Genomic DNA, 23,671 nt, shown 5'->3' with positions numbered 1-23,671 from the left:
TACTCATACTCAGAGGCAGAATTTTCCAGTCGACGTTTGCTGAGTCTGGCTCTTGCGAAATGTTCTCCAGGACTGGGGAGATAAAGACATCATGTTCCCAAAGGGGGGGGCACCCAGTTTGCAGAACTGGAGAGAGGTGGGAGGTAGGGTCCCTCTAGTCATTGCAGTCTGTCTTCCATATCTGTTTATAACACCGAGGAGACCAGAAAACATTTTAGGGTTATCATGTCATGTATTAGGATTCATTCAGCATCAGTGTCAACCAAAGCAGATACTCTGTGTATTTCGGGGGGACCAATAAATGGTGAGTTCCCCGAGAGGTTTCCCATCACCCCCTATGGCCCTCACCTGAGGGTGATCTTCACTTTCATCCTGTACTCGGGGCAGGGTGGGGGCACCCACCCCGGGTAGCATGAAATCCCAGGGGTTCCCTCCCGTACGGGGCGTTGCCCAATGAGGCTGCCACACCAGCCTTTGGCTCAGAGGTCAGAGGCTATGGGGTGTGTCCTCTGTCTCGCTGGTTGTATTTTCCCCTGGGAGAAAGTAAACAATGGTGGTGAATTAAGAGGGCCGAGGGCGACCCAGAACGGCCGCTCGCTCCTTCCCCGCTGCCCAGCTGAGCCCGGTGTTTCGGTGTCGGCCTTCCTGTCCCCACCACAGTGCATTTGAACTGGAGTGCACTCAGCTGTCCCTTGGTGTGGGTTATTAATATGTTCTCGTTGCTGTGTGTATGTTTTTTGGGTGGGTTGAAGCCTTCCTCTGCCCCAAGGCTGATGCCCTCACAGTGGCAAAGAAACTGTGTGAGAGATCGTGTTCCCCACGGGGAGTCTGCCTTTCACAATCTCTAGGGATCGAGGTACCCACTTCACTGAGCAGACCAGAGGAGCTTTGACGAGCTTCTTGGGCTAATCGCAGACCCTAGGCCCCTCAACACTTCAGTCAAGGTCAAGAGAACCAATAAGAACTACAGTCAGGCAGAAGCCCTGATTACCTGGGACTGAGTGAACTGACCGGGATGATAACAACATTATGACTTTAAGTGGGAAACATTGCTTGTTCCCCCTCACCCCCACCCCCACCCCCACTCCCAGATACAAGGAAACCCTTTCTCTTAAACTAACCATAACTTAACAGAAATTCAGTAAATGACTCCTTTGTAAGCAGAACGGAAACACTTCTCTTTTCCTTCCTACTTAATCCCCCCAGAATGAAAAAATTCTGTCTTTTTTATCTCCATGGAAATATTGTTATCTGCCTGAGTTCAGTAAGAATTTGTTCTCCTGTGAGAAAGAGGGAGAATAATAATGAATAAAAAAACATATAACACATATATGGGGTAAAAGAACAGTGATACTTCACTCGTGTTTATGAATTAAGAAAATGGAGGCCCTGGCCGGTTGGCTCAGCGGTAGAGCGTCGGCCTGGCGTGCGGGGGACCCGGGTTCGATTCCCGGCCAGGGCACACAGGAGAAGCGCCCATTTGCTTCTCCACCCCGCCCCCCTCCTTCCTCTCTGTCTCTCTCTTCCCCTCCCGCAGCCAAGGCTCCATTGCAGCAAAGATGGCCCGGGCGCTGGGGATGGCTCCTTGGCCTCTGCCCCAGGCGCTGGAGTGGCTCTGGTCGTGGCAGAGGGATGCCCCGGAGGGGCAGAGCGTCGCCCCTGGTGGGCGTGCCGGGTGGATCCCGGTCGGGCGCATGCGGGAGTCTGTCTGACTGTCTCTCTCCCCGTTTCCAGCTTCAGAAAAATACAAAAAAAAAAAAAAAAAGAAAAAGAAAAAGAAAAGAAAATGGAGCAAATAAAGAGAATATGTAAAATTATAACAAAAGAAAAATAAAGAATTTGTTCTCCTTGTAATGGGATGCAATTGGAAACTAGTTTTTTACTACGAAGGCTTTGACTGGAATACCATTTTTGAGAGAGACACACATAGACTTGGATATGACCAGACAGCTGGAAGGAATTAAGATTGGGGACGCCAATAAAACCCTTGGAAGTATCAGCCCGGGACCTTGCTCACAGGGTTCTTTTATTTATTTATTTTTTAATTTTTTTTCCGAAGCTGGAAACGGGGAGAGACAGACAGACTCCCGCATGTGCCCGACCGGGATCCACCCGGCACGCCCACCAGGGGGCGATGCTCTGCCCACCAGGGGGCGATGCTCTGCCCCTCCGGGGAGTCGCTCTACCGCAACCAGAGCCACTCTAGTGCCTGGGGCAGAGGCCAAGGAGCCATCCCCAGCGCCCGGGCCATCTTTGCTCCAATGGAGCCTTGGCTGCGGGAGGGGAAGAGAGAGACAGAGAGGAAGGAGGGGGGGTGGAGAAGCAAATGGGCGCCTCTCCTATGTGCCCTGGGCGGGAATCAAGCCCGGGTCCCCCGCACGCCAGGCCGACGCTCTACCACTGAGCCAACCCGCCAGGGCCGCTCACAGGGTTCTTAGCAGCCGTACCAGGTGAGTAAAGAAGCTTACTTCTTGGCCAGGGGTGGGAACCTCAAGCTATTTTGGGGACAGCGAGAAAAGAGGAACTCACCCAAACGGGGAGGTTATTGCAGGTGAAGTCCCAGGAAGCTCCTCGCCACCAGAGGCCTTTTAGAGTTGGGCCTGGAGAGCCCTTATGAAAAACTCCAGCAAAGCAGATTTAAAAGAGCCTACTCCTTTAAACTTGCCATTCTTGTTGTATTTATGCACATAGCCCAAGTTTATTAAAACTATACTATTTTAAACAAATTAGTCTTCCTGTGGCTCTCTTTGGTTACAGTGGGGATGATTTTAGAGAGAACGGTTATGTCTCAGCAATGCACTTTTGTGGATATTAGATTCTAGCGCTATCCGTTGTCCTTTGAGGTTTCGTTTCTACTGGCAATCTAGCCGGGGGCCCTAGTTTCTCCCAGCGTCCGGCCATGGCTCTCCAAACCAAAACTTCCGTCTTCCTCCCAGTCCTTGACTTGGAATCACTGAGAACCGAAACTGGCACCATGCAACCCAGCGTGGGACAACCTGATACAAACGTCAGAGGGATCGCGGCAGCTTATCTAGGAACGGTCTCCGTGCCTGTGGCAGAAGGATCACCAGAGACGCTCCAAATGCGAACCAGGAGAATCTCTCAGACGGTCACTGCCGGCCTTCACTCCATCAGAGGATGATTCCAGCCAGACAGCTAGAGACCTCCTTGCCCGCCTGCCTTCAGAACACAAAGCCCAGGGTTACAGTCTGCAGTCATCGTTAACCACTGTTTTCCTTTTGTTTCTTAAGAGATGCCTCGGCCCTGGCCGGTTGGCTCAGCGGTAGAGCGTCGGCCTGGCGTGCGGGGGACCCGGGTTCGATTCCCAGCCGAGGCACATAGGAGAAGCGCCCATTTGCTTCTCTACCCCCCCCCTTCCTCTCTGTCTTTCTCTTCCCCTCCCGCAGCCAAGGCTCCATTGGAGCAAAGATGGCCTGGGCGCTGGGGATGGCTCCTTGGCCGCTGCCCCAGGCGCTAGAGTGGCTCTGGTCGCGGCAGAGCAACGCCCCGGAGGGGCAGAGCATCGCCCCCTGGTGGGCAAAGCACCGCCCCTGGTGGGCATGCCAGGTGGATCCCTGTCCAGCGCATGCAGGAGTCTGTCTGACTGTCTCTCCCCATTTCCAGCTTCAGAAAAATACAAAAAAAAAAAAAAAAAGAGAGAGAGAGATGCCTCTTACTACCTGCCTGATTGCTTGTACCGGGGGCCTAACTTTGGGGGCCCACCGGCATCGCCGCCTCCTGAAACAAGGCAAAACTATTTAATTGAACTGATCTCGTCTCAAGACAGACTGCTTTCATGAGATCTGGAACTCTCTGCCAACCCAGCTCCTGGGATGTGAAACTTCTCGGGAAGTTTGAAAGGCAGGGCTGAGGGGGTTCAGAATAGGCCTCCCCAAGCTGGGCCTCTTTGGCATAGAAATTATTTTGAGCTGAATGCAAGCTCCCAAGAAACTTTTACCTCTCCCTTAAAGAATTATAATTAGGGGCCTTGCCCCGTAATAAGAGCTACCACCAGAAGTAACATTTTATGACCTGTCTATGGGGCAGGGCAAATTTCTAATTACTGGATATCTGCTCTTCTTATCGTCCTGCAACGACCTTCCTCCCACTGACGTTCCAGGTGCCTTATCTATCCCGAGCTCAGAATGTCCTATCTACCTCATTTTCCCTTCCCTCTCTCAAACGTTCGTGTCTGTGAGGTCTCTGACTCTTGTGTAGGGGGGGTTCCCATAGGTAGGTATGCATGTAATTAAATTTGGTCATTTTTTTTCTCTTGCTAATCCGTCTTATGTCATCGGACCAGTGGTGGCGCGGTGGATAGAGTGTTGACCCTGAAAAAACAGCTGTGGTTAGGCTTGCTCTCTGGTCTCCCAGCTGCAAGCACTTTGCACGATTAGCACGTGGCAGAAAGCCACGTGTGTATCTCTGTAAAAAGCCGTGGGTGCTTTCCCTCGGTGGCCATGCTCCCAGATGGCTCTCTGCCACCGGAGGGGTGGTTCCTGAGTCCCCCAGCCGCCCTCTGCCACTGTGAGGGTAGGCCCCTTGCCCTCCACTGCGAAAGGCGGGTTTCCTTTGCCTATTCGCTTGAGGCTGAGCTTGCTGGCTTGAGCCCCAGCCCTCCGTCAAGTCACGTAGGAGAAGTAAGCAATGAACAACTAGAAAGTGAAGCAACTATTAGTTGATGTTTCTCATCTCTCTCCTCCGTCTTTCTCTCCCTTCTTTTTTTTTTTTTTTAATTTTTTTTTTTTATTCATTTTTAGAGAGGACAGAGAGAGGGAGAGAGAGAGACAGAGAGAGAGAGAGAGAAGGGGGGAGGAGCTGGAAGCATCAACTCCCATATGTGCCTTGACCAGGCAAGCCCAGGGTTTCGAACCGGCGACCTCAGCATTTCCAGGTCGACGTTTTTATCCACTGCGCCACCACAGGTCAGGCTTTCTCTCCCTTCTTATCTCCTCCCTCTCTCTCCTTTTCTCTCTCTCTCTAAAAAAAAAAAAAAAAAAAAAAATCAAGACTGTCTCTGTCTATTTGAGGATGAGACCAGCCAGAAGAATCCAGAGGGGAATGTTTCTTTTCTTTTTTTTTTATTTTTTTTATTTTTATTCATTTTAGAAAGGAGAGAGAGAGGGAGAGAAGAGAGAGAGAAGGGGGAGGAGCAGGAAGCATCAACTCCCATATGTGCCTTGACCAGGCAAGTCCAGGGTTTCGAACTGGGGACCTCAGCACTTCCAGGTCAACGCTTTATCCACTGCGCCACCACAGGTCAGGCCAGGAATGTTTCTTCTTCCCCCACATTACCTAGTATCATGAGGCTCCTACTCTACTAGGACAATCTTGGCTTTATAAAGTTAACACCACAGGTGGCTCCCACAGCACTTTATGTGCCCTGAGGCTGCCAGCCCTTTCCTGCGATGGTTTGACTGGGGGTGGGCCACTGGGTGAGCCTGCAGATGCCTCTAACCCTGCTCCTTTTACTCATCCAGAATCCTCTCCCGTAAAAATCCTTTCTCGGTAACTGTTCCATCGAAGGGTACACTTACACGGCTTCCCCCATATGACATTGTTTTTATTAAACAAGACATTTACTGTTGGGAATATATCTTCTCTGCTGTATTATTCCTTTAGTGGCTCATGAAAGAAAAAGAAAAAAAAAGAGGTTTGTGTCTTTTATTATCAGAACAGAATCCAGCAAATAACTTAAGCTGTGTTAGAAACACCTGTACTCTCAGCCAACTGTAGCGCAAACCTCCCACACCGGGTAATTTGCTCTAACATTTCCTCCTAATCTACGGCAGTGTTTCCCCTCCATCTTCCGACAGTATTTGCTGACAGAGAAATGCCTCTCAGTTTGTCGACAGATCATTTTCTCTTCATTGTTTCTGCCGTTTTTTACTGCAGCAGAAAGAATAAGTGTTCGCCTGGTGGTAGGTTTTTGTTTTGTTTTGTTTTTTGTCTTCTATTATGCAAGAAACTTAAAAAGAGCTTCCCAAATATTTATCATCGCTTTGGGGAACAGTGAGAAGCGCCGGTTGAGCCGCACACAACTTGAAACCCTAGCAGTGGGGAGGATTGCGGGGGCTGGGCTCTGGGCTCCGAGAGCTCACTCTTTAAATGCCTTGTGAACCGTGAGGATTCTGTGTTGTCACTGACCGATATCGATATCGGGAGGCACAGGCACCCGGGGCAGGCTGCCCCAGTGGTGGGGGCGGGGCGCGGGGTTGCTTCAAACAGTTCGGTGTGTTTGCTTTTGTTTTGAGGCTAACTTCTTGTGAGCAGGGAGGAAGTGTCCTAGCGGCCACCTCTGGGGTCGTTCCCTTCGGTGTGGATTACTGGTATGATTTGCAGGTTTTTACAGGAATGTTTGTAAGCCACTCGATCGTTTTTGGAGGATTCATTTGTTTCTAAATTAGATCATAGCCTCGTAAATCCACGTAGCCAGACACACTGAAGTCGAATACATGGCAATCCACTGAAAATGAGCAAATGAGCGGGGGATGCGGCGCCCATGCCTGGCCTGCGGCGCCCACATCCGGTCCCCCCAGGACGCGTGCGCGCCGTGCTGGGTGGGCGACCCGCCTAACAAGGCGGAGGTGTCAGTGTGGAGCTAGGTCTTCCATAGTCCTATGAGTTGTGCTGATTCCTTCCCGTCTTCGTGGGCCCCCTGCCCCAGGTTGTGCTGAGGCTGCAAATGAGGTGAAGCACGGGAGCCCTAGGACACACTAGGCACTCAGGGAGACCTGCTGCCCCTTTAAACCAAACCCCTGAGGTGGGATGGGAGACCAAAGGTGCTTGGGCCCTGACCAGACTTGCAGGCACAAGTCCCTGCAGAGCTCAGACATGGCTCTAGAGGGCGCCACAGAGCCAGTCCCAGCCAGACCAGGAGCTCCCTGTTTTTAGAACCTTTTTGAACCCTTGGCCCTGCACCCAACCCCACATGGCTCTGGTGGCTGATAGCAGAAGCAGAAGTGCCCTGCTAGGTAAAAACAAGCCCACTGTTCACAGACTGTAGGGACGAGGGGATGCTAGATGTGCCTTGTCCTGACCTTGAGGCTGACATTACCACCTGACTCCGTCATCCCCCATGGGTTCCAGGAAAAGGTCTCCCCAACTGGTCAGTGTCTGTGTGACAGCCCATTGCCCCTGGAGGATGGCTCCCAGAATCCCTGGCACCCTGCGTGGCGTGACGTGACGTGGCACAGCATTTTCCTCTGCTCCCTCTGATCTCGGGCACCACCGGGGCCTGCCTACTCCAGCTGAGCGGAGCTTGGGCGTCTGCTGCCCGTGCACAGACCAGGCAGGCGGCAGCCCTGGCATAGGCAACCTGAGTTCCCGTGGATGTAACCATGCCCGTGGGGATGCCCACTCTGCGGCGAGGCAGTGAGCACAGGGCCCAGGAACCCGCCGTGTGTCTCCTGAGCTGGCCCCTGTCCCAAAATGCGAGGCTCCATCTGCCCCCAGCGGGAAGCGTGCTAGCCCTGGCTCCCTGTTTTGTCCCTTTTTTGTTCACTGGATGTGCAGATTCCTGGTTATCAGCCAGCACACCCTCCCCTCCCCTCCCCTCCCCACCCGGCCCCAAGCTCCTCAGTCAGAGGAGAAACAGCTGTGTTCAGACCCCTCCACGCAGATCTCTGACAGCACCCTGCAACAGTGTGGTCCTGCAGGAAGGCAGGAGAGTTTTATCATTATTTATGCAAAGTCCAGGCAAGGAGGAATGCAGCTTAACAGCACCACGTGACAGGGGCTTGGGGATTTGAGCTGCCTGCTGGCCCAACGAATTGGCCTGAGCCACTTCCAAAGTCTCCTGGGTTCTGGGTGGCCTGAGGTCGTCCAGGTGCCGGGAACTGCCTCATCCACTCCGACCAGGTAGTTCATGGTCGCACCAGCCCGGCTCACAGAGGTCTCAAACAGACCTGGACCCGAGGGATGAATGCTGTGCTATGCAGCCCTCTGGGCACCCCCCCCCCCACACACACACACACACACACACACACGGGGTGGAGGGAGGGCAGGAAGGAAGCACATGGTGGGGGGTTCCATGGGGCGGATGTATTTCCGCTACAGCAGAGCCTACCCGCAGAAGGGAGCCATAAGGGAGCAACACGGGGCAGAGTGAGGCACACCCCGATCACAGAAGGGGGGTCAGAGACTCAAAGATGGGCTATAAACAAGCAAGGGCTCTGAACCCCCAAATCAGGCAGATGTGGAGGCCCCAAGATGAGCTACAGCCCATGTCACAGGAACCGACCGCCGTTGGGACAAAAGCAGGTGCTGGACCTGGAGGGAGTCCTTCCCAGACCACAGGAAGAGGGCTCACGGGGCAGGGCCCCCGCCAGGACTCCCAGGCCACAGGAAGAGGGCTCACGGGGCAGGGCCCCCGCCGGGACGCCCAGGACACAGGAAGAGGGCTCACGGGGCAGGGCCCCCGCCAGGACGCCCAGGACACAGGAAGAGGGCTCACGGCTCATGGGGCAGGGCCCCCGCCAGGACGCCCAGACCACAGGAAGAGGGCTCACGGGGCAGGGCCCCCGCCAGGACGCCCAGGCCACAGGAAGAGGGCTCACGGGGCAGGGCCCCCGCCAGGACGCCCAGGCCACAGGAAGAGGGCTCACGGGGCAGGGCCCCCGCCAGGACACTGCAGCGTCCGGCTCCTTCTGAGGACTGCAGGAAAGACAGGCCAAGGCACAACTGGTGTTCCCCAAAGGGAAGGGCGCCTGGGGCAGTGGAGTCCCGGCCCGGTGAACGGGGACAGAGCGACAGGGAGCTCCTCAGACACAGGCGAAGTACCTGCCGTGCCAGGGTTTCGCTCCGGGCCTTGCGGTCCAATCCGGAGACTCCGCGGGTGGAAAGTGAGGTTAGAGCGCAGGACACCCTTCAGGAGGACAGGCTGAGTTCCGTATGACTCTCAAACCCTGGACAAGCGGTTGGAGGAATGACAACTACTGGCTCACGCTCAGCGACCTGCATTTCTCTTGATCAAATGTTCCCTCGGACTGCTGAGCACGGTCAAGGGCAGTAACTGAGACCTGGGAGGGTTGTCAGGTTCCAAAGCCCACCAGGGCTTCCGGTGTCTCCAGTAGCCGCTTCTCTCCCCTGCAGGCCGGGCCAGGGATGGAAGGGGCGCAGGAAGGAAGGGGCCGTTTAAACAAAAGTGGATTGTAGTCCCTTCGCTTCGTGAGGGGTGGGAGGTGGCGCAAGTCACATCTGTAGGGATCCACCCCTCCTAGGCAACCTTGCTCCTACAGACACGTGGGGACGAGGGAAGGAGAGCTGGATTGTCAGACCCTGCCCGCTGGCCTGTCCTGTTGCAGGTGGCCCATGGGGACAGCCACGGGGCCACAGACAGTGCTTTAAGGCTGGAGCTGGGGGGGGGGAGGAAGGAAGGAGAAAAGGGGAAATTGCTCTTTTTACATAAATTGAGAAAAAGGGAGGCTCTCAAGCCTGTTTGGAGGAAGGCTGAGGACAGAGAGGGTAAAAGGAGGCGGTGACTGTGGCGGTGGAAAGGCCATGCCCCCTCCAGCTCTCCAAACCGCCAGCGAAGCCTGGGACCTCACCCTGTCCTGTGCAGTGGTCCCTGCGGAGGGAAGCAGTGTGGGGTGCCCCTGCCCGGCCTGGCGAGCACAGGGTGGGGAAGGGCCTGCCCCCCCAAGCCTGCAGGAGGAGACAGCCATGCCCCCAAGAACCCAGCCCTGGAGGGCTTCTATGGAGAGGGTTTCCCAGAAAATCTGGAATAGAGGCTCAAGCCATCTTAAAATATTGCATCGGGGCACCTGGGACACCCCCCCCCCCAGGGTGTTGGACATCTGGTCAGCTTGGAAGCAACCACACGGTGGCAGAAACTGGGGTCTGGCCTGGGGCTCAGAGCTGCTCGGTGCCCCCGGATCCCTTTCCTGGGCGCCCTGGACTCCCAGGTGGCTGACACCCACGCGCCCTTGGAGACTAGGCAGAGAAACTTGGGCACAAGTTCACCTCCCCAGTTGGCTTCAAATGTTTCCCAAATCTGTACAGAGCTGGTGCTCACAGGGCTGGTACTCACAGGGCACCCTGCTGAGGGTGACCCCAGCCTCCTCGGCCCTGAGGACTCAGAGCTGGGCCGGGATGGGGAGTGGGGAGGCTCTAGCACAGGCGAGTACACCCCTCACCTGCATCCCCAGGTCTGCTGCTGACCCTCCTGGGGGCACAGAGACAGTGACTCACTTATCAAGGTCACCCAGCAGGGACCTCTGGCTCGTGGCTGTGGGTGGCTGAAGTGGAGCTCGGGGCAGCGGTGAGGAGCCTTCAGACCCTCTGCACGGGGCACACAGGTGCCGCCTGAAGCTTACAGGTGGCTGTAGTGTAAACCATCCCGAGCTCCTCTATTTCCCTGCTATTAAAGGCTCGCTGAAGACGGCTTTCTGCCATCCCCACAAGCCATGCTCTGCCGGTGCCCGCTGCATGGGGCGCGTGCCCTCCTCTCGGGAGACGGATGCAGCCAGCCCTACAGCCGCCTGCCGGCCCAGGCAGCCACATCAGCGCAGGAAGGGCCTTTGCCGCTGTGCTCCTGCCCCTCACTTAACAAAAGGGAAACTGGCCTGACCGGGTGGTGGCGCAGTGTCTATGTTAGAGCATCAGACTGGGACGCGGAGGACCAGGTTCGAGACCCCCGAGGTCGCTGGCTTGAGTGCGGGCTCATCTGGTTTGAGCAAGGCTCCCCAGCTTGGACCCAAGGTCGCTGGCTTTAGCAAGGGGTTACTCGGTCTGCTGTAGCCCCCTGGTCAAGGCACATATGAGAAAGCAATCAATGAACAACTAAGGTGTTGCAACCAAGAATTGATGCTTCTCATCGCTCTCCCTTCCTGTCTGTCCTTCTGTCTCTTTCTGCCCGTCAGCAAAAAAAAAGGGGGGGGGGGGAACAGCCCCAGCGGGCAGCGGTGCTGTTTGCTCCCCCTCCCCCCACCCCCGCAGGCAGCTAATCCTCGGCGTGGCTGCTGGCACAGGGCTGACCACACACTGGCCGGCGTCTGCTCTACATGCGCGTTTCCTGACAGGACGCCCCAGGAACGGACGCTGAACGCGGCCTGGACACCCAGAGCTGGAGGACTGGCAGCCAAGATGCATCCATCAGCTGACACAGCAGTGTGACCCTGGAAACGGCACGGGACCCCCTTCGGTTTCCCCATCTGTTAAAGGAGCTGTTCCTGCCGCTGTCCACCTCAGAGTTACCGTGAGGATGCTCCTAGGGTCTGTCTGGAAAAGCAGTCTGGGAACCAGCAGGTGACACAGAGCATTTCGAGTGCCCTGCTGGGCCGCCCTGTGGCTCTGCGTCCCACGGCTGTGTCTGAGTGCCATGGGCCATGTCTAACGTCAGGATGTTGTCCCGATGTCCTTGACTCGTGCTCTATCCGCCTGGCCTCTCTCTGTTCTCCTCAAAGGAGCGTGAGGAGCCCCAAAGCCCTGGGTAGCAGCAACATCGACAGAGCCCAGAGGGGACCTCTCAGGCTGAGGGGTCGCTGGTGGCCTCATGGCCTGTGGGACACAGCCCCGCCAGCAGGGTGGGCTCTCCCCAGCTGGGGCACATGCTGGGGGCTGACAGCTGAGGCTCACAGGGCATCCTGGGCCCCGGGTCTGGACAGGCCTCCAGGCCAGGAACCTTGCGCCCACCCTCAGGCCCCTTTGCCTTCCTTCCCCTGCATGTCCGTGCCCCAGTAGGCCCCTCAGCTGGGCACAGACAGAAAGGGTAGGGTGTCCAGACTTCCCCGCACTTCTCACCATAGAGCGGAAACGACCCGGTCAGGCCTCTGGACGCTCACCCTCAAAACCCCAGGCCCTGAGGACTCCCCTAAGCCAGCAGGGAGATGGGGACAGGAGGGATGGTTCTTGTGGGGGACCTAGGGAACTTGGGGACCCCAGGGTGGGGACAAGAGGGCAAGGATCCCAGGCCAGAGGGTTGGGTGGGGCGTGGGGCTCAGAGGGCCCCAGACACCAGCCCCCCCCCCCAGAGGTGGCAGGTCAGGGGAGGAGAGAACTGTCCTTCTGCCCCAGCAGCCTGAGGGCAGTGACACGTGAGTGCCCAGCCCGGGGGGGAGGGGCTGCAAGGGGAAACTGAGGCAGGCTCATCTCAGCACTTGATGTGGCCTAACCCCTGTGGGCTCCACCTCACCCCTTGAGAGGCAGCTCTGAGCAGGGTTGTATGCCCTGGACTGATCAGTGTGGCCTCTGCTGCCTTTCCCCTTTCCCGAGGAAGAGTCCCTGCCCCTCGGGGAACTTGGCCACTCCAGTGGGGTCCAGCCTCCTCCCTGGGAGGCCCCCTCCTCTCCCCTCCCCTCCCCTCCCATCCTATCCCCTCCCCTCCATTGTGGCTCACTTGGCCATGGCTGGTGCATTTCAGTTTCTCAATCACTGAGCATGGTGTGCCTGAGGCTTGGATAATAGGCTTTTCAAACTTCACTCGGGCTGAGAGGGGAACACTCCCTGAGCATCCTACCAGGAACTGCACCAGCAAGGGAACCCCCACTTTGGGAGGAGATGGGGACAGGCATACCAGGAAGGGTTCAGGGAGGGGCTGACCCCTCCAGGCCAGCTCTGGACTCAAAGAAACAGACCCAAAGAGGAAGGGCAGGTGGTCCGCCAGCCTCCATCATGGCAGATGTCTTGGATGGTCCAGGGGGCTGCCCTAAGAGACGGTCCTCCAGCTCCTTGCCCTCCCATCCCTGACAGGAGGCACCTCCTCAACCCCCACCCCTCCAGGCTGGCAGGGCGGCCTCCATGGCACCTGGCCCGGTCCCCACATCTACGTAAGTGCGGGTCCGGGTTCCCGAGACCCAGGATTGCTGACCGGCTGCAGGTCCCTACAGAAACTCCTCTTGGGGGAGAGGGCGAGGTGGCACCCCTCTGCTCTGCAGGGGGAGGGAGCCCAGCATCGTACTGGGGTGCAGCTCACGGGGCTGGGTGCTCTGGCGCCCACGAGGCTGGGCAGGAACCGTGGCAAGAAGGGGGGAGGAGGAAGGTGGTCGATGAAAAAGACAAGAGAGCCCGGGGAGGCAGCACAGAGGCAGCTCAGCCAAGGTCGCCGGGAGGGGACAAGAAGGTCTCTAGGGCCCCACTGCAGGCCCCTGAAGAGGCTGAGGTGACTGTACAGCAGCTTTATTGATCAGACATAGCAGCAAGAACACAGCAAAGCTGGGGCCTGGCCACGGGCTCTGGCCACCGAGAGCCAGGTCTGGGCACCCTGGCATCCGCCCCCAGGCCCTCCTGGGGCCCAACCTCGCCCCTGCGCCTGGTCCCCCCTGAAGTGAGGGACAGCACGAGGCTGGGTCCTGGATGGGCTGGGAAGGTGGGGGGCACCCAGACCGGGGCCAGGGTCAGGTCCAGCAGCCGGCAGGAGGCAATTCGTGCAGGGCGGTGGGGCGTGCAGGTGGGTGGGCAAGCGGCCGGTTCACCACACAGAGCACTTGTGGACGGGGTTCATGGGCGAGTCTTTGGGGCAATAAAAGGCCCGGCCGAACTCCTCAAACTGGGACACGCTGCCTAGCACCCTGGGGTGGGAGGAGAGACCCACCGAATGTGGGTCCCAGCTGTGCCGTCCCCCCCATCCCTGTTCCCATCCCAGACACCAGGAGGAGGAGGCCCAGGTAGGCTGGTGGGCATACCTGTAGTGCTCAGGTGCGTGCTTGTCGGTCAGCACCTGCAGGTAGATGGACTGTGACCGCCGTTTGATGCACCAGTTCTGGGCCCGGGAGGGGGGGGGAAGGGGAGGACGGTGGGAGATGAGGCCAGGTGTCCCCACGACCCAAGCCCTGCCCCTCCCCCACACACACAACCCCCTGCACACCAGGCCTTAAGCTCCTATCAGAACCCACAGGGCCACTGCGCCCACTCCCGGCTGCTCCCAGCCCCCACGCAGCCCACCTGGGCGAAGGCAATGAAGAAGAGCTGGCTGTGGGTATACTTGAGCCGGTGCAGCGGCTGCTCCGGGCCGTGCTCCCGCACCCACTTCTGATAGGCCTGGGGGAGCCGGGCATGAGCGGTGAGGCCCACAGAGGGGTGCCCTGACCCACCCCCACCCGGCCAGCCCCAGCTCTGCACACCTCTATCACAGCAAGGCCCCGCTCCTGCCTCCCAGTAAGGCTAACCCCAGGCTGGTGCCACCCCCTCCAGGCAGCCCTCCTCTCCAAATGAAGGGCCTGGGAGTCTCTCCTTTTCCAAGGACCCTGAACCTCCCCATGCCAGAGGACAACGAGATAGAAAGAGGGGTCTTCGTCCCGGGTTGAGGCCCCATGAGCGCCCACCCTTCCCCGGGAGGGATTGAGAGGCAGGTCCCAGCAGCTCACATAGTAGGCCAGCTTGAGGCCCCCCATGTCTGCGATGTTCTCTCCAAGTGTGTGCTTCCCACTCACCTGCCGAGACAGGGAAAGGCCAGGGGCCACGTGGGCCTCAGAGCTCCCTCAGGCCTGGCACCCTGGGCCCTGCCCACCCCCCACCCTGCCCTCCTCTTCTCTCTCCCAGCGGGCTTGGGAGGGACTCCAACCCCTCTGAGCCCCACGGCCTTCGTGAGTCTGTGCGAGCTCATCCACATGCCCGCGTGAGTGCGCACGCACCCTGGGCGCACGTGCAGGGACCCGCACAGGGTTTGTTCACACGTGTGCGTGCACTCAGGTGTGCACGCTCCCGGGCTGTGCTGAGCTGGGCCCGGGGGAGGCCGGGGGGCCTCACCCGCTGGTTGTAGACGGTGAAGTTGTCGTAGAGGTGGACAATGCACTCGGCCTTGCGCAGGAAGCGGCTGTAGGAGGCCTCTGTCCACCAGTGCAGCAGGTTGCCCGAGCGGTCATACTGGCCCCCTGTGGGGAGCGGGCAGGCTGGGCTGAGACTGACCCTCACCCCCAGAGCCCGGGTTGGGTACTGAGTTCCTTCCTTCCCCCACCCACTAGGTCATGGGGACAGAGGGGTCCTGTGGGGCCTCAGTCAGTCCATCACCACCCTGCCCCCCACTGCCTGTCTTCCCCTCCCCTACCATCTCCTCAACCCACAGGCCTCACCCCAGTCGTCGTAGCCATGGGTCAGCTCGTGCCCGATGATGGTGCCGATGCCCCCGTAGTTCAGAGACCTGGGCCCATGGCAGCAGCGTCAAGCCCCACCTGCCTTCTGAAAGTGCCCTCGCTGCTGCCCAGGCCCCAGGAGGCCCCGGCCGGCCAGGCTAGGAGGTCACCCAGGGGGGCCCCGGCCCCCCAGAGAGGCTAGGAGGTCACCCAGGGAGGCTAGGAGGTCACCCAGGGAGGCCCCGGCCCCCCAGAGAGGCTAGGAGGTCACCCAGGGAGGCCCCGGCCGCCCGGCCAGGCTAGGAGGTCACCCAGGGAGGCCCCGGCCGCCCGGCCAGGCTAGGAGGTCACCCAGGGAGGCCCCGGCCTCCCGGCCAGGCTAGGAGGTCACCCAGGGAGGCCCCGGCCTCCCAGCCAGACTAGGAGGTCACCCAGGGAGGCCCAGACCGCCTGGAGAGGCTAGGAGGTCACCCAGGGAGGCCCCGGCCACCCGGCCAGGCTAGGAGGTCACCCAGGGAGGCCCCGGCCGCCCCGGCCAGGCTAGGAGGTCACCCAGGGAGGCCCAGACCGCCTGGAGAGGCTAGGAGGTCACCCAGGGAGGCCCCGGCCACCCGGAGAGGCTAGGAGGTCACCCAGGGAGGCCCCGGCCCCCCAGAGAGGCTAGGAGGTCACCCAGGGAGGCCCAGGCCGCCTGGAGAGGCTAGGAGGTCACCCAGGGAGGCCCCGGCCACCCGGCCAGGCTAGGAGGTCACCCAGGGAGGCCCCGGCCGCCCGGCCAGGCTAGGAGGTCACCCGGGGAGGCCCAGACCGCCTGGAGAGGCTAGGAGGTCACCCAGGGAGGCCCCGGCCACCCGGAGAGGCTAGGAGGTCACCCAGGGAGGCCTCGGCTGCCCCGGCCAGGCTAGGAGGTCACCCAGGGGGGCCCCGGCCGCCCGGCCAGGCTAGGAGGTCACCCAGGGAGGCCCCGGCCAGGCTAGGAGGTCACCCAGGGAGGCCCCGGCCACCCCGGCCAGGCTAGGAGGTCACCCAGGGAGGCCTCGGCTGCCCTGGCCAGGCTAGGAGGTCACCCAGGGGGGCCACAGTGGTGTCTGCCTGGTTCCGGGGCACTCCTGCCTCAGCTTCCTTGTGGCACATTCAAAAGAGCACCTGCCTTTTAGGAAATACGCTCCTAACTGAGCTGGGGGAGGAGACAGGTGGCAGGGAGGCGGGAGGGAGACTCAGGTACATGGAATTGGGCGTTCTTCCTCATCACTGGGGTCACTCCACTTTGGAAACACCCCAGGAAACCTCACGCTAGGTGAGGGCACTGGGAACATTAAAAAGGAAAGAAGAAAAACCTACACATTTCCCTGAATAACCAAGGATGAGTTATGACTACGGGAGCCAGGGGCCACAGATGCCATGGCTCCCGGACCCAGCCCAGGTTGGGAGCAGTCTGAGCAGCCCTCACCCACCTCGCAGACAAGGCCAGGTTCTGTACTCACTGTGGAAAGTCAGGGTCGTACAGGGTGGGCTGCAGGATACCGGCTGGGAACACTAAAGAAGGGTGTGGTCAGCAGGGGACCTTGCTACCTGCAAACCCCACCCCCTTCAGGACACACCCCTTACCCATCTGGTTCTTGTTGGGTAGATAGTAGGCATTGAGTGCTTGTGGCGGAAGCAGCCACCTGTGGAAGGAAGCTGAGATCACCTGGAGGGCCCACGCCCTCCACTTCCCACCTCCCCACATCCTCCACCTCCCACACCCCCACATCCCCACACCCTCCACCTCCCACACCCCCACATCCCCACACCCTCCACCTCCCACACCCCCACATCCCCACACCCCACACCCTCCACCTCCCACACCCCTACACCCCCACCTCCTAGCCAACTTCTGGACTGTTCTGTGGTCCAGCTTATAGCCGTGTCCTGGGCCTCCTCAGGCTGACCCCTGATGATCCTCAACCCTAACAAACCCCTCCCACGACCTGCCCAGGCCTTGTGCCCCGCACCAGCATGGCATGAGGCAGTCTGCCCAGCAGCCTCCTGGCTTCGGAAAGGTGCCCACTCCCCATGGCACGGCCCTGCCCGCCCCAGCTCTGGGCCAGGCACTCACGCCGACTTGTCCACCTCCTGCCGGATCTTCTTGACTGACAGCTGGATGCTGAAGCGGATGCTGTTTAAGATGTTCTTGAAGTAGGTCTTCTCGTGGACCTCGAACTGCACAGGGACAGGCAGCGCTCAGCAGCAGGCCGGGCGAGGCCGGACCAAGCCATGCCGGCCACGGGCCCCCCTGAGGTCCACCAGCTGAGGGCTGGCTGCAGCCCCTTCTCTGCAGAGGCGGCGGGCTCTCTGGGTTCTCAGCCAGGAGCCCGAAGAAGCCCAGTTGGTCATGATGGGCAGAACCAGGCCGGGGGCAGGCCCACCTCATACTCCTTGTCCACGGCCTCGGGTTTGAGCAGGAAGTCAGGGTAGCCCACCATCACCATCATGTACTGGAGCTGCGGTGGAGAGGGCAGTGAGTGGGCCAGGGCCTCGGGTAACACACCCACCAAGAAGAAAACTCTAGTTCCAGCTTAGGGGCGGGGCTCAAGGATCAAGGACAGCGGGCTGGGTGGTGCCAACTCCATAAACAGCATCTTTGTCTTTTTTTTTTTTTTTTTTTTTTTATTTTTCCGAAGTTGGAAACGGGAGGCAGTCAGACAGACTCCTGCATGCGCCCGACCGGGATCCACCTAGCATGCCCACCAGGGGGCGATGCTCTGCCCATCTGGGGCGTCGCTCTGCTGCAACCAGAGCCATTCCAGCGCCTGAGGCAGAGGCCATGGAACCATCCTCAGCGCCCATGCCAACTTTTTGCTCCAACGAAGCCTTGGCTGCGGGAGGGGAATAGAGAGACCAAGAGGAAGGAGAGGGGGAGGGGTGGAGAAGCAGATGGGTGCTTCTCCTGTGTGCCCTGGCCGGGAATCGAACCAGGACTCCTGCATGCCAGGCCGACGCTCTACCACTAAGCCAACCGGCCAGGGCCAGCATCTTTGTCTTTTTTCTTATCCCACTGTCAGGCACATGACAGGCGCTCGGTAAGTGTGGAACCAACAACTAAGGACAGGACCGCGCGTCACCTTGGCGCGGGCAGCCGCCTTGGTCTCGGCGTCCATCCAGTCCAGCTCCTCCAGGCGCTGGCCCAAGATGTACTTGATGTCTTCCACCAGCTGCTGCACCTGCAGGGTCAGCCTCCAGGGTCAACCGGGAGGGCTTAGCTCTGGGTCCCAGCACCTGGCATGAGGGGTCCCTAATCATTCAGCACCACTTCCTAGGCTCAGGGCTGGTGCTGAGCACCAAGGGGAGACCATGGCGGTGGGGACCCAGATCCTGTGCCCCAACAAAAAACAAACAACTCCCAGTTTGGAAAAGGCCAAACTGCCCCAGCAGTGATCACATATTTTCCTAAGGCCATGCCTCCTGAGCATGGCAGAGAAAGGTGGGCAGGAGCTTGGTGGGGAGGGCCTCCTGTGGCTGACAAACCAGGTAGGCTTCCTGGAGAAGAAGGCTTGGTGAAAGCAGCATGGAACCTCAGAGAGGGCAGAGCCCTAAGCTGCCTCAGGCTGCAGGGGGATGTGCAGGGCCCCCCATCCTCAGACCAAGGCTGTGCAAGGACTCCAAGCCCAGGGCAGCACCCCCACCCCAAGCCCAGCAGCCTGACCTTGGCCTTGCTGGCGGCTGAGAAGTGCTCATGTACAAAGAGGGCGCCAAGAGCCATGCCAAAGTGGCGGTTGGCTTGGCCCAGGCAGACACGGGCCAGCTCCTGGGGCTTGTCGCTGCCTTCCATCTCGCGTGCCAGTTCATGCAGCGCCTCTCGAAATGGCGGTGACAGATGTTCACTCAGAACCACCACCACGCGCCACACCAGGTAGTTGTGCAGGATCCTGAGGGCCAGGTAGAGCAGCTGGGTATCCAGACAGGCTCACAGGCTTGGGCTAACCGAGAGCACCAACCGGCACCACCCACGCTCCCAAGGCTGGGCTTGGACCTAGCAGGATCTCCTGGGCCCTGACCCCAGGAGAGAGGGTCATTCCAGGCACGTGGAGGCAGAGCCTGGAGCGGCCTAGTCAGGGAAAAGGGCTGGCTCCACACACAGCCGGACGTGCCTCTGGCCACCGAGCAGAGCACCCGATGGTGGTGGGTCACGGGCCACCTTGCTATGGGGTGGGAGAGGGGCACTTCGGGTGACTGGCCGCCTAAGAGCTAGCCTTGAGGGGCCTCTGCTCCTCCCCAAGGTGGGCAGAGAGCAGGGAGGCTTTCCCCAAGGTGATCCTGGGGTGACAGAGTGCTGGTGACACTTGCCCTTTCTGACATCCAGACCCACTCAAGCCTCCCTGTCCCCAGATGAGCAAACTGTGGCTCAGGAAGCTCAGTGCCCTGCTCAGGGTTCCACAGAGGAGGTGAGGAAAGCCACATCTGAACTTAGGGACCAGGACTCCCACTCCAGTGCTCCTCACAGGCCTCCCCAGTGTGGCTCCTGCACGGAGCTGGCGGTGGAAATTCAAAGCTCACCAAGAAGATGACCTGGGATGCAGGGGTGGGGCCTGGGGTGGGTGACTGGCAGCTGTACCTTCGGGGCGTGGAGCGGATAAGCTGGGACACCTGCTGCATGTAGTCCGTGGCCAGCAGCACCACTTCCTCATCCTCCGAGAAGTCCTCCTGGAAGATCTGGCCCAGCAGCCACTTCCACTGCAGCTGTGGGGCATGGGTGGGCACAGTGGGGCCGGGTGCAGCAGGGACCACGGGAGACGGGGAGGGGTTCCAGGAGATACAGCAAGAGGACCCAGGAGTCCTGGAGAGGGGCTGATCCAGGACTTCCGTCCCCACCAGGGCCAGACCACACTTACATGGGGGGTGATCTTCTGCAACTGTCCCAGTGTCACCTTGTTGTACATGGAGCTGACGTCCCGGCGGAGATCATCGTACTCGGACACTGTGATCTGGAGCGGAGAGCGGGTTGACCCAGCCCTGTCTGGCGGTCCCCTCCCCCACCCAGCCCACGGCAGCCCACCTGCTCACATTGGCCAGCTGCTGCTCCAGCTGCAGGATCTCCTGGGCCTTCTGCTCCACAGCATCGGCACCCAGGAGGCTAAGCAGGCGCTCCATGAACACCCGGTACGCCGCCAGGATCTGCACCAGGACAGGCCATGTCAACAGTGGGGGTCAGTGCTAGATGCGGGTCCGTGCCTCCTGTAGCCCCGGGCCTGCCCTGCAAGCCCACCCCAGGCCCCCACACCTTCTCACTCTCTTCATCCTGCGCTAAGTACAGGGTCCTCTCTGGCAGGGTGAGCCCATCCTGGTCAATCTGCGGGGAGAGTTGGGGGTCAGAGGTCAACAAGCCAAGTTCAGGCAAACAGACTGAATTTCACTCAAATGTCCAAACAGGTAAGACATCCACTGTCTCAGCCTAGGGCCACAAACACAGTAACCCAATAACCATTCCATCTATACAGAGAAAAGGATGTGGAAGCCCCCACCCCTACTGGTCTAGCCTGGAACTGAGAAGAGGTCCCGCCCCCAATCCCCCCACCCCGCACCCCCCAAGCCTTCGCTTTCCCCACCTGTGAGGGGCCATTTGGGGGCCCCGGAATCCGGCCTGCCCCAGCCCCACAGGGCTCCAGGACACACACCTTCCTCCGTGCTCTCACAGCCTACCAGACGGCTGGAAAATTGGAGCTCCCGCGGCTCCGCTAAACACCGCAATTACTCGAGGGAAATTACTTGTGCCCTCCTCCCGTGCTCTGCCAGCACACGCTCCCCTCCTTTCCTCTCCCCTCCCCTTCTGCGCGGGTCTCTGGGATGCGGGGGCCGTGCGCCTCGGGTCCCTGGCCGCCAGAGGGGAGCCTGTAGCGCCGGGAACACTCACGCGGATGACGTAGCGTGAGGAGTTCCTGTCGTCCAGGCTGACCGTGAGTGAGAAGAGCGCGGCGGCGCTGTACACGCCCTGCGCCTTGTACAGCAGCCGGTTGAGATCCCAGCGCGCTGCGGCTCCCGGGCGCTCAGCGGCACCACCCAGGTCCCAGCCACCGCAGTCCTCGATGACCTCCAGCATGGGCCTGGGGCCGAGCCTCTCGATCTCGCGCATGTCGAGGCACGAGCGGAAGAAGGCGCGTACTTTACGCTGAGCCGCGCCACCCGGCCCGCCCGCAGGCCGCGCCAGCAGGCGCCTTAGGCGCTCCTCGTTTTGCTCGCCGATGGCCGCGATGGTGCCGTACGTGAGCTTGTCGTCGGGGATGGCGTGGCGCCGGAGCCAGCCTCCGCACGCAAAGGAATAGAAGTCCTGACACGGGTCTATGCTGGTGTCCAGGTTGGCGGCCAGGAAGCGGGCGGCGCGCGCGAAGGCCTTGCGCTCCGGACAGCCCTCGGAGCAGGCGCCGCTGCCCGCTGCGCCCGGGCCCAGGTACTTGAGCGCCAGCATGGCGGCCAGGATGGCGCAGAGGCCGGCGGCAAACACCAGCCCGGACAGCAGGCACACTTCGCGCCGGTTCCAGCGTGGCAGACCGGCCCGGACCCCGGTGGCGCTACGCCCAGCGCCCAACGGGAAACCGGGGGGCAGCGAGGTCCCGCGCGCGCCCCCTGTGCCGCACCGGCTAACGTACTTGACCTCCTGGAACTCGTCATAGTGCGCAGTCATCGAATATGGGGCCTCCATGGCGCTTCTGACACCACCCCGCAGTCCTTAGCGATCTCGGCTACAGAAGGCACCCGGCCGCCGGCCTCCTGGCTGGCCTCCGCATGGCCCTCGGGGCCGCAGCTGCAGGAAGGGTAGGCGTAGGGTTAGAGAGGAACTGGGACCCGACGGGGCCCACAAGCACAAAGGAAAGGGATGCATGCAGGCCTAGATCCAGAGGCTGAAAGTCACCCGAGTCCCCAACAGCGAGCAGGCCGAGCGGCAGGCCTCCCTGCGCCATTGGGAGAACGAGAGAAGGGGAAGGCTCCGAGTGGCCACCACCTCCTGCTTGCAGAGTGGCGTCCTTTGACCTGTTTCTCTCTCCCTGAACACCTATGCCCGTGGCAGGTTGGGAGGCCTCTGGTGGAAAACTGGGAGTACCCGGCACAAGGCCTGGCACGTAGTAGGCCTTCAATTAAAGGCTGTTTCTCTTCCTTTTGCCTTTCTTGTTCACGACCTACTACAGCCAAGTCCAGGTGGGGGAGGGGGGAAGCAGAGGCTGGAGAAAGGAGGCGCGGCCAGGGGCTCGTCTATGCGGACCCTGAAGCCGCCTTCGCTCCCTTACTGGAACTAGACGTTCACGAAAGCGACTGGAAAACCAAACTTTGCCCTCGCGGATGTCAGTAGGGCCACCCTCGAGCCTCTTTCCCAAGCGTAGCGCGCCGTCCGGCCCAGAAAGGGGTGAGGAACCCCCGACGGCCCTAAGAACCTGGACCCAGTACCGTCCCAGGCTACTCCCGGCTTCAACAGGTTCTCCCCGGAACCCAAACTTGGGCGAAGTTTCACCCCTGGCGCGGAGGGAGCCGACCCCGCGCTCCCGGAGCTCTGGGCGCTGAGCCTCCCGCGCTGCGCCGCGCAGCCCGCGGAGCAGGAGAGCCGAGCCCGGGAGTCGCAGCCGCAGCCGGAGCCAGAACTGCGAAGACGCAGACAAAGCCCAGAGGCTCGCCGCGGCAGCGAAGGTGGCTGCGTTGGTGGTCGCGGCAGGAAAAGACTCGAGTGCCACTTACCCATCAGGTGCGCGCCCGGGCCGAGCGGGAACAGCGGGGGTCGAGCTCGAGCCTTAGCTCGAGCCGGAGCCGGAGCCGGAGCGGGGCGGCTGCCGCTCTCTCCGTGCGCCCGCCGCCTTTTCTGCCGCCGCGCCGCGCTGCGCAGCCCGCCGGCCCCGAGGGAGGGGGCGCGCGGGCGGCTCCACCCTCCTCCGCCCGCCCCCCTCGCCCCCTCCTTCCTCCTGCCTCCATCCTGGCTACCTGTCAGCTTGGTGGCAGCTCGGGGACGGGGACGACTGCTTCGGGGACACGCTCCCGAGGGTCTTGCACCGACTCGGGGCTGGGGAATTCCAGTCGCAACTGCGTCCCGGAAAGAGTGAGGGCTCCTGCTAATTCAGGAAGGGGTTCTCCCTCCCCGATCCCATGCCCCCACTCAGAGCTGCCCACCAGCCCGTCAGTAAGGGGCTCAGGCTGGAGATGGGTCGTCCCAGCAGAGCCCACAGGCCTGGAGCACCGAGCGCCCAAGGAGGACTCTCGGAAAAGCTGCAGGATGTGCGTTTACAGCGCCGGGCGCTGAGCGGACTTCAGTAAGGGGATTCCTGGTCCTCCGGTTTAGCCCCGGCATCCCAGCCCTCCCCGAGGACGTCTATGATTTTGGTTGCCTGTGCAACCCTCCCCCAGGCCTGGTGGAGGGAGAGCCCTGGAGGCTGCTGCAGGAAGGGGGGGCCTCAGGGATGAGACAGTGCCCCTCATTCTGAGCCTTGACTGGTCTTGACACGTTTGGCTCAGGAACCCCCTGCCAGAGAGGAAGAGAAGAACTGGAGAGTGAAGAAGAGCCCACCCTGCTGGAGACAGAAAGGGAGGCTGCTGCTCTGTCCTGCAGCCTGTCCTCAGGCAGGCCCCGGGCGCCAGGACCCTGGTATGTGGACTGGTGGGAGGACAGGGTAGGAGTGGGGGGGACCATGGCTTTATCCACGCCCTAC

General features: G+C 60.4%; 1 protein-coding gene across 1 annotated transcript; it reads right to left on the bottom strand.

Moving 5' to 3' along the window:
• Nucleotides 1–13,168: 13,168 nt before the first annotated feature.
• ECEL1 (endothelin converting enzyme like 1) lies at nucleotides 13,169–22,815 on the bottom strand. Its single transcript, XM_066279853.1, has 18 exons — nucleotides 22,710–22,815; nucleotides 20,899–21,786; nucleotides 20,269–20,337; nucleotides 20,052–20,162; nucleotides 19,880–19,972; nucleotides 19,603–19,727; nucleotides 18,694–18,916; nucleotides 18,113–18,211; nucleotides 17,417–17,491; nucleotides 17,107–17,210; nucleotides 16,617–16,675; nucleotides 16,493–16,544; nucleotides 15,009–15,076; nucleotides 14,686–14,810; nucleotides 14,304–14,369; nucleotides 13,882–13,977; nucleotides 13,623–13,699; nucleotides 13,169–13,508 (listed from the first exon to the last, which is right to left on the bottom strand). The coding sequence occupies exons 2-18, from the start codon at nucleotides 21,682–21,684 to the stop codon at nucleotides 13,409–13,411; spliced, it is 2,328 nt and encodes a 775-aa protein (XP_066135950.1). The 5' UTR covers nucleotides 21,685–21,786; nucleotides 22,710–22,815; the 3' UTR covers nucleotides 13,169–13,408.
• Between the last annotated feature and the right edge of the window lie 856 nt (nucleotides 22,816–23,671).

Source organism: Saccopteryx bilineata, chromosome 5 (assembly GCF_036850765.1).
Source record: "Saccopteryx bilineata isolate mSacBil1 chromosome 5, mSacBil1_pri_phased_curated, whole genome shotgun sequence".
NCBI classification, from domain to species: domain Eukaryota; kingdom Metazoa; phylum Chordata; class Mammalia; order Chiroptera; family Emballonuridae; genus Saccopteryx; species Saccopteryx bilineata.
Note: the sequence above shows the minus strand (reverse complement) of the source record. Positions and strands in the feature narration are given on the sequence as shown.

What these genes read in the sequence shown, in the direction of transcription:
- ECEL1 (XM_066279853.1), bottom strand. Translation starts at nt 21,684, where the DNA reads ATGGAGGCCCCATATTCGATGACTGCGCACTATGACGAGTTCCAGGAG. An exon ending in CCGTGGACAAGGAGTATGAG is followed by an intron (nt 17,211 to 17,416) that starts GTGGGCCTGCCC and finishes GTCCCTGTGCAG; the next exon opens with TTCGAGGTCCACGAGAAGAC. An exon ending in CACGCACCTGAGCACTACAG is followed by an intron (nt 13,509 to 13,622) that starts GTATGCCCACCA and finishes CTCCCACCCCAG; the next exon opens with GGTGCTAGGCAGCGTGTCCC.